This window comes from Macrobrachium rosenbergii, chromosome 37 (genome assembly GCF_040412425.1).
Source record: "Macrobrachium rosenbergii isolate ZJJX-2024 chromosome 37, ASM4041242v1, whole genome shotgun sequence".
In the NCBI taxonomy this organism is placed as follows: domain Eukaryota; kingdom Metazoa; phylum Arthropoda; class Malacostraca; order Decapoda; family Palaemonidae; genus Macrobrachium; species Macrobrachium rosenbergii.
This window is the reverse complement of record NC_089777.1, coordinates 28,884,037-28,894,036: the sequence shown is the minus strand read 5'-3', so window position 1 is coordinate 28,894,036 and position 10,000 is coordinate 28,884,037. Positions and strand designations below refer to the sequence as shown.

Below are 10,000 nucleotides of genomic sequence, written 5' to 3'. Positions count from 1 at the left end.
AATACAAAGCGGAGTATAAAAAGTGGCTCATACATACACGAAGGAATCGTACACGCATCAGCTTATAAAAAATAAAATGCAACAAGAATAAAGACATCTTGTATCCACAAGATTGTGTTTTTTATATCCGCACCATCTTCTCTTCCCCGCGCACAAAGGGAGAGTCACTCATACATAATAATAAGCCGTAGAGATACCCTTTTCTAGTATTCGTCTTTCCTCAGTTAATGTTATATGTATATGACATGTATTCAACCGTTTTCAATTGGAACAAATCTAAAAGGACTTGCACCTATTAATCAACAGTGAAACACTGACAATCCCAGGCCATGAAAGGAAAGAAGACTGTATTGTTATTTTAGCGAATACGTTTTCTCAGGAAAGAAGACTGTGTATTGTTTATTTTAGGGAAGACGTTTTCTCCGGAAAGAAGACTGTTTAGTGTTTATTTTAGGGAATACGTTTTCTCAGGAAAGAAGACTGTTTATTGTTTATTTTAGGGAATACGTTTTCTCCGGAAAGAAGACTGTTTATTGTTTATTTTAGGGAATACGTTTTCTCCGGAAAGAAGACTGTTTATTGTTTATTTTAGGGAATACGTTTTCTCAGGAAAGAAGACTGTTTATTGTTTATTTCAGGGAATATGTTTTCTCAGGAAAGAAGACTGTTTATTGTTTATTTTAGGGAATACGTTTTCTCAGGAAAGAAGACTGTTTATTGTTTATTTTAGGGAATACGTTCTCTCAGGGAAGAAGACTGTTTATTGTTTATTCCAGGGAATACGTTTTCTCAGGAAAGAAGACTGTTTATTGTTTATTTCAGGGAATACGTTTTCTCAGGAAAGAAGACTATATTGTTTATTTTAGGGAATATGTTTTCTCAGGAAAGAAGACTGTTTACTGTTTATTTCAGGCAATACGTTTTCTCAGGAAAGAAGACTGTATATTGTTTATTTTAGGGAATACGTTTTCTCAGGAAAGAAGACTGTTTACTGTTTATTTCAGGCAATACGTTTTCTCCGGCCCAATACAAACAACACACACAAACCGAAAAGCGAAAGAAAGAAGGGAGAAAAGAATCGACGTCTTAAAATCAAGAATATGCAAATTGCAAAGAGGGAGCATCCCATCCCTGGTAATATGGTTTGCATACTTAAGTTCTCTTCTTTGCACATCCCTGGTCACTGTTTGCGCTGGGCGAAATTGGCTCTCGCGAACGTGGCCGAGATAAAATTGCACCGGGGTTGGAAAAGCTTTGCTTCGTGTTGACAATGCAAACACCGATGCACGAATGCAGGCTTACAATGCTTGATGTCACTCCAGACGAGACTAATATGAAGTAAAGTAGTCTTCTCTCTCTCTCTCTCTCTCTCTCTCTCTCTCTCTCTCTCTCTCTCTCTCTCTCATTTTCATTCTGTTTTCGTGAATCACAGAGCAAACGCTACTTTCGCATGGTGCTAACATAGTGTTCTCTCTCTCTCTCTCTCTCTCTCTCTCTCTCTCTCTCTCTCTCTCTCTCTCATATATATATATATTCTTCCTATTTTCGTGAATCACAGGGCAAACGCTTCTTTCGCATGGTGCTAACATACTACTCTCTCTCTCTCATAATTCCTTTCTATTTTCGTGGATTAAGGAACAAACGCTAATTTCTTAGTTTATTTTAACACAGTACTCTCTCACTCTCTCTCTCTCTCTCTAGCTCACCCCGTGGAGCGCCCAAAAATTGTTCGACTATTCAGACTAAAAAGCATTATTTATGGAAATTATTTGCCATGTATAAACCTGATGAAATTAGTTAATGTATTTACCAGCGATCTCAAAAGCTCCGGTGATCGAAATTGATTTAACGGAGATAACGCAATAATTTTGTGTAAAATCCTTCGGGAGTATGTTGGTGTTTCTTAGTAATACGAAATTACCTTTCTCCGGCAGTTAGAAAAGAGCGAGTTTTTAGTTTTCTGTACAAGAAAACTATTGTGCCGGCTTTGTCTGTCCGTCCGCACTTTATTCTGTCCGCTCTCAGATCTTAAAAACTACTGGGGCTAGAGGGCTGAAATTGGTATGTTGATCATCCACCCCCAATAATCAAACATACCAAATTGCAGCCCTCTAGCCTCAGTAGTTTTTATTTGTACGCAAGGTTAAATTTAGCCATAATCGTGCTTCTGGCAACGATATAGATACGCCACCACCGGGCGGTGGTTAAAGTTTCATTATACCGAGACCACCGAAAGATAGATATACTTTCGGTGGCCTTGATTATACACTGTACAGAAAACCCGATTGCGCCGAAGAAACTTCGCCGCATATTTAATTTTTTTTTCTTTTCTAGCGGCATTAGTGAACATGGAATCGATTCTTTTGACCAAAGATACTTCAGGCCTTCGAAGCGTGACTACGTTTTGTGAGTTAAGCTATACTTATTATGAAGGGGGCGTCTTAATGAAGGTGGGCTGAGGAACAAGGGCGTGAATAGTTAGTGAGTGGAAGGGGGCGGCTTCTGGCCTTCAGTTGCAATATATGTTAGGTCGCATCAATGCCGGAAACACAGTAGTATATTTTATAGTAATTCCTTAAGCAGATAAATAACACTGATAAGAAGCAATGTATTAAGACATTGGTTAGCAACGTCTGCTAAAAACACTGGCAACAGCTTTACCTATGTCTAAAATCTAAATCATTATCTGCACCTCCCTACAGGCTGGCTATAATGCAATTTATGCTTTCATCTTTCTCTACAAAATTAGCCAATTTGATCCCTTATCTAGCCAAGGGCCGCCTCTTCAGAGAGAATCTGTCACAGATGCCAGACAGTCAAGCAGCAGAAGAATTTTACCTAAACGCGTTGTGCCTCGTTTAATCCCGTCTCCTTAAAATAAAATCTTTTTACAAAAACGCAAGCGATATTAATCCGCCATCTATAACACTTACGCTTATAAGAATCAACGAAAAATGGATGCAGTGAAGTATCGCTTAATCCTTTACCTTTCTGGAAACCGAACGATACTTTTTTTTTTTTAAAGACCACAGCTGATAAGTCAATCTCTTTACACAGGAAAGGTTTATAAAAATCAGAAAGCACTTCGTAGGTAGACAGAGAACATTTTTTGGAATGGATAGTGTCTCTGCTGATCCTTCCTTTCCTTTCTCAATAAAAAAATATATATATAACAACGCCTCTTTATTTATTTATTTATTTTTGGAAGAGCTTGAGGGACATGAGTCCAGCCTCCTCACAAGACGCTCAAATACAGCCCTCGACTTCCACGACCAAGGAACGTCTTGATCTCATTTTTTAAATTCCTTCTCCCTGTTATCTCAATTATATAAAGTATTTTTCTGGACGCCATCGCATTTCTGTACTACAGCATAGCAGCGCCATCCGTATCACAGTTTAGAAGAGAGAAAACTGGAGTGATATATATGTGGAGACGTGGAAGGTTTTCAGAAGGGTCCAGTAATGCAATTTATGAGACTGGGGACGCCATAATGTTATTCAGTACGCGCGCCCATGTGTTTCCCTACGCACAAACGAACGTACTGGAGCTACACACAACGCATTTCCCCCTCCCTCGATCTCTCTCTGTCTTCCTTCCTTCGCACGCATACATGTATATCCCATAAATATACATAGCAGCAAAGCAGGGAAAATAGGATGTGAAATGTCTATGGCGTCTATCAAAATAAAACATTTCTTTTTACTTACATGCCAAAGAATTTCCAGTTAAGAAATCATGTGAAATATCTTTATGTGTACATCTAGTTTATTTTACTTGACCTTAAGAATCTACACAGTGAAATATCTTTATGTTAAATATGAAAAATATCAAGAATTAACATTTAGTCTATTTGACTTGATCTTAAGAGTCTAAACAGTAAATTTCATTCAAATATATTCTCCCTCAGGCATCGCTACGTAATTCCACCATTTCTGCCTTTGACGAAATATCTGAATACATACTGTGTTAATGGAAAGATGCTTTGATACTGTGACAAATGCATTCCATTTCGAAACATATGTCTTGTTTCCAAATGGAAAAGTATGTTACGACTGGTATATACAATGTTCGTAAATAAAAATAAAAATGTTAGAAAAGAAAATAAATAACGATGAAAATATCAAGAAACAATAACGGCAAAGTCTTCAAAATACACGAAGAGAAAAATACTCCACTACTTGAAAAAGATGGCGAAAAACACAGCAAATAAAAGTGAAAAACAATGCAAATAAAAATCTGGAAAATGTGTAAACAATCATAAGTAAAAAATGCTCCGAAGTTTCTTCAGCGCTTTCGAGTTTTCTGTACAGATGCTACACCGTATAATCAAGGCCACCGAAAATAGATCTATTTTTCGGTGGTCTTAGTATAATTCTGTATAAGCCGCGGCCATGAAACTTTGACCATCCTATATCGTTGCCAGAAGCACGATTATGGCTAACTTTAACCTTAAATAAAATAAAAATACTGAGGCTAGAGGGCTGCAATTTGCTATGTTTGATGGCTGGGGGGCGAATGATCAACATACCAATTTGCAGCCCTCTAGCCTCAGTAGTTTTTAAGATCTGAGGGATGACAGAAAAAGTGCGGACAGAATAAAGTGCGGACAGACACACAAAGCCGGCACAACAGTTTTCTTTTACAGAAAACTAAAAATAACAGAAAACACAAAATAACAAGGAAAGCCAAAATCCAACGAAAGTCACGAGTAGCAAGGACGAGAATGATGTTAATGACAAAATGTAAACTATTTTCTGGTGATAGAATCTTGTCAAAGTACAAGGAAGACCAGAGCCGAGTTCGGAAAGACAAAGAATCTGAGGGTAGTACGAGAGAGAGAGAGAGAGAGAGAGAGAGAGAGAGAGAGAGAGAGAGAGAGAGAGAGAGAGAGAGAGAGAGAGAGAGACATTAAAAGGAAAGATGGCAGACGAGTCACAAATGAGATGACAGCAGGAAGGCATTGTTGAACAACTTATAGGAAAGGTTCCGCCATAATGGCGAGGTTTGCCAGGCAGTGACAGCGTCAAATTGTTATTATCACCAAGAGTTAAGCGGCGAAAATGAAATTAAACTTTTATGGAGTTCTGGAATAACAGTCCCGTAACTCGGTACTCTAAATTCCTGGATAAAGTTATGAATACTGACTCAGTTACGAAGTATTATAATAATTTGTGTACATAATGTCATGAAATATATTTTCGCATTATCACAATTTCCGTACGTGTCATGAGACATATCTATGTTATTTCATTTAAGAACGTGGAACTGTAAGAATGATATGCTGTTGACACGCATATTACATTTTGGCTATTATATTATAATAGAGACACATCGGTTGTTCTACAAAAAAAAAAAAAACTTGGAATTTATGATCTAAACACTGTGCTATACCTTAATGAGACGAGACTCATTTACGTCGCATATTTAGTGTGATCATTTAATCATTCATACTCAAGTAAAAAACTTACAAATACAAATAAATTCCTTTTTTCCTACACGACTGAGATCATAAGATTTTACTTTGCATTGCAGCTGTCACACTTGCGACATTTACAATGATTTGTTGTCTGTCATAACAAGAGACATCATGCAATTAGAATCAACATGTCGTGATGACACCAATTTACGCTCTAAATGTATAATAAAAAAAAGATAAAAACTTAATCGCAGCGAGTCTGTTATTGCGGGAAAAACACCAAAAATACTGACAACGATGATGACGAAAGTAAGATGAACACCGACAGGACTTTGTAATCTTAAATCACAAGGGGGAAAGCGTAAGATTTATGCCACTATCTTAATGTCTATGCGTGAATTTATGTAGGTATTCGTGAGTGTTGACATAAAGAATGACCTATCTATCTATCTATCTATCTATTTATCTGTGTGTCTATCCATATATATATTATTTTATATATATATATATATATATATATATATATATATATATATATATATATATATATATATATTTATATTTATATATATATATATATATATATATATATCTATATATATATATACATACATGCATACACACACACACACACATATATATATATATATATATATATATATATATATATATATATATATATATATATATATATATATATAGATATATATATGTATATATACATACTATATACTCATTTATTTACGTGCAAATTCTACATCAGAGTGAAATGAACTCATGCAAACATACCTTTCACATGTTTATACATAAAAATTTAAATATTAATACACATCGCTTCAGACATATTTCTTATGGGACTTACCTGTTGTACTTTAATATTCAGGTCTGAACAGACATTACTTCTGACAAATATCGAACGGAACTTACCTTATTAAACACGAAGCAGCTTCATAACTCCTTGCAACTCCTTTCCTAATGGCAATTTTCCTAGAACACAGTGACTCAGTCATCTGAAACACAGAAGTCAAATAATTAAAAAAACAAGTAAAATGCGCTTCGAAGTTTCTTCGGCGCAATCGAGTTTTCTGTACAGCCGCTACAGCGTATAATCAAGGACACCGAAAATAGATCTATCTTTCGGTGGGTGGTGAAACTTTCACGGCCCGGTGGTGACCTATCCTATATCGTTGCCAGAAGCACGCTGTTTAACTTTAAACTTAAATCAAATTAAAACTACTGAGGTTAGAGGGCTGCAATTTGGTATCTTTGATGACTAGAGGGTGGATGATCAGCATAACAATTTGCAGCCCTCTGGCCTCAGTAGTTTTTAAGATCTGCGGGCGGACAGAAAAAGTGCGGACAGAAATGTGCAGACAGAATAAAGTGCGGACAGAAAAAGTGCGGACAGAATAAAGTGCGGACGGACAGACAAAGCCGGCACAATAGTTTTCTTTTACAGAAAAGTAAAAGGATAAAACGACGAGTACAAAATTTCACGATGGCTTCTGTCATAAATTCTCTGAAATGGGCCCGTTGGATTTGTTCGTATTATTTTGTTACTTCTTCACGATCACTGAATATTCTGAAACAGTGTTCTGTTAAACAGGAGCCTTTGTAAGGCAAATGCTGATTATTTTACAGACAATGAATACCAGTAACTCTGTTCGACTATCCTGTTAGTGAAATATCAGTTCTATGCGGAAGAGTACAACACGACCCTTAACTGCGAAAAAGATACCCACAAAGTCGTGCATGAAAAAAATACTACTACGTAACTCTAAATTAAAAGAAAATACCTCGCAGCTCTCCCTTAGAAAAATACCACAAAATTCTTACAGGGGAAAAAAATTGCAGCTTACATGACACAAAATACTCCAAAGGTCACAAATGGAAAAGATATATAAATAAATACCACATAACTCTTAAATGGAAAAATATAAGAGCTCTTAAAGGGCAAAAAATAATTCAACGATCTTACAGAGAAAAAAAACAGAAAAATACCAGTATCACACGACACTTCCAAGAAAAAAACACCGAGTGGTACTTGGGAAAAAAAAACCGTAGCTCTAACAGGAAAAAATTTCCCTCAAACTCTTACAAGAAGAAACGTCACATGATTCCAACAGGAAATTAAAATACCCACTAAACAATCGGCGATTGGCAAAAAAGACTAAAACTCTTGTTTACACGAATGGTACAGGATTAATTCAAGGAAACGACAAGAAAAACTTTCCTTTGTCCAGATTCTCAGACATTTGAACGATGTTGTTGCACATTCTTTGCGCTTTGTACAAATTCGGATGTCAAATCAATGGAAGAGAGAAAGCTAATGCTTCATAAAGTATACATAAACTGAGCATACATTTATGATGATGCATACCAGAGTGGAATCTTGCACATTGCATGAATGTCGTAAAAGAGTCTAAATAAACACATAAAGGAACTGTAAGAACAGAGGATGTTGTCCATCCACTGCAAATTGCAGATATTTTTCCATATATTTAATTGCAAGGGCGAGATGATATTTATTAAAAGAATAAGATAAATATATATATGTATAAATAACAAATGAACCGGGAGAGAACTACGAACAGGTAAAAAGATAAATAAATATCTAAGCAGATGAGCAAATAAAAACAAGTTATCACATAACCCAAACGATAAATAAATACTTTATAAAAACAGAAGAAGAAGAAGAAGAAGAAGAGTCAACAAACAAAAGGGAATGAAAATAAATGTAACAAAATACAGCTTCCATTCCAGACGCAGGAAATTTTTCAAAGAATTTACTGCTTTTGAATGGTGATATATCACGGTTCCATGAGAGAGAGAGAGAGAGAGAGAGAGAGAGAGAGAGAGAGAGAGAGAGAGAGAGAGAGAGAGAGATTCTCTGTTAAAAGTGTATATCTTATGTTTTATCTATAGTTACTAGTACAAAAATTATTACACCTATTTCGCCTGATATGCATTTACTTTGTCATATATAATATACATTTACACACACACACCTATCATATATATATATATATATATATATATATATATATATATATATATATATATATATATATATATATATATAATATATTTATATATATATATATAATTTATATATATATATATATGTATTTATATATATATATATATATATATTATACAAATATATATACATATATATATATATACATATATAATGTATATATATACATTTATATATATATATATATATATATATATATATATATATATATATATATATATATATATATATATATATATATATATATATATATATATATATGATAGGTATGTGTGTGTGTTTGTGTAATAGTGCGAATAATTTAACCAACCTTAAACCAAAAGTCAAAATTGATTACCTTCATGTTGTCAAACTGGCGTTGTAAAAACTATCCCAAGATACGCAGAAAGAATTATGGTCCAGATTTTATCTCCATTCATGAGAATCTCACTGACAAATGCAAGCACATGTCACTCAGCCCCATATCGTGATATATTACCTTATTATTATCTATGACGGTAAGTTTAATTAATCATAACTGCGCCCGTGCATCTTCATACTTCATCCTGGGGAAAATTATCAACAATTTCGGAATCCCGTTTAATGAGTTATTACGGGAAGGAAAAAATGAAATGACTATTTTAATTGCACTCGGTAAATATGTAAGGTAAAGACCTTTAAAATCCAATGTCAGTTAATGACGCAATAATCCTCTCATTAAGTCAACATAAATAACAGTAAATCATCGTCGTTTTTTAGCCCCCGTGTGTCATATCAGTTCACTTGATGGATGATGAGAGGAGGAGGAGGAGGAGGAGGAGGAGGAGGAGGAGGAGGAGGAGGAGGAGGAGGAGGAGGAGGAGGAATGTCCGTCACTGGTCGATGATGATTATAAATCTCATGAGTTATTGCAAGGACGAAAATGGTCTCTTTACCGTGTTAAATTGCTTCGTGTTCGGTCTTTTGTGCCAGGGTTGGAAATAAAACAAGGAATTATTGTAATTCCAATGTAGTTGTAATTTCAATTAGTTTCATAAAATCATTCGCTGGAAAATAAGCAAGGAAGGAGAGAGTACAAATTCTCATCAGGGGTGTCTTTCGAAAAATATTTTTTAAGGAATAATACATTATACACCAGAAAATAGGCATCTAAAGAGATAAAAAAAATTCTTTTAAGGAGTATGTTCCGAAAATTTTTTTTAAGGATTAATAAATCATGCACTAGAAAATAAGCATGGAAGGAGAGAGAAAAAATTCTTTGCAGGAGTGTCTTTCGAAAAAAAATGTTTTAAGAATTAATAAATCATGCTCCAAAAAATAAGCATGGAAGGAAAGAGCAAAAATTTTTTTTGCGAGTGTCTTTCAAAGGAAATGTTTGAAGGATTAATAAATCATGCACCAAAAAATAATCATGGAAGGAAGGAGAAAAAATTATTTTCATGAGTGTTTTCGAAAAAAATGTTTTAAGGACTAATAAATCATTCACCAAAAAATATGCATGGAAGGACAGAGTAAAAATTCTTTTCAAGAGACTTTCGAAATTTTTTTTTATGGATTAATAAAT

At 34.6% G+C, this 10,000-nt stretch overlaps 1 protein-coding gene across 1 annotated transcript in view; it reads right to left on the bottom strand.

The window, feature by feature from the left end:
* The window catches only part of LOC136825149 (uncharacterized), a 334,442-nt gene that overhangs the window by 224,088 nt on the left and 100,354 nt on the right, over positions 1-10,000 (bottom strand). The window contains exon 3 of the mRNA XM_067081181.1: positions 6,345-6,427. Within this exon, the coding sequence (XP_066937282.1) occupies positions 6,345-6,427 (83 nt within the window). The remainder of the gene's footprint in view (positions 1-6,344; positions 6,428-10,000) is intronic.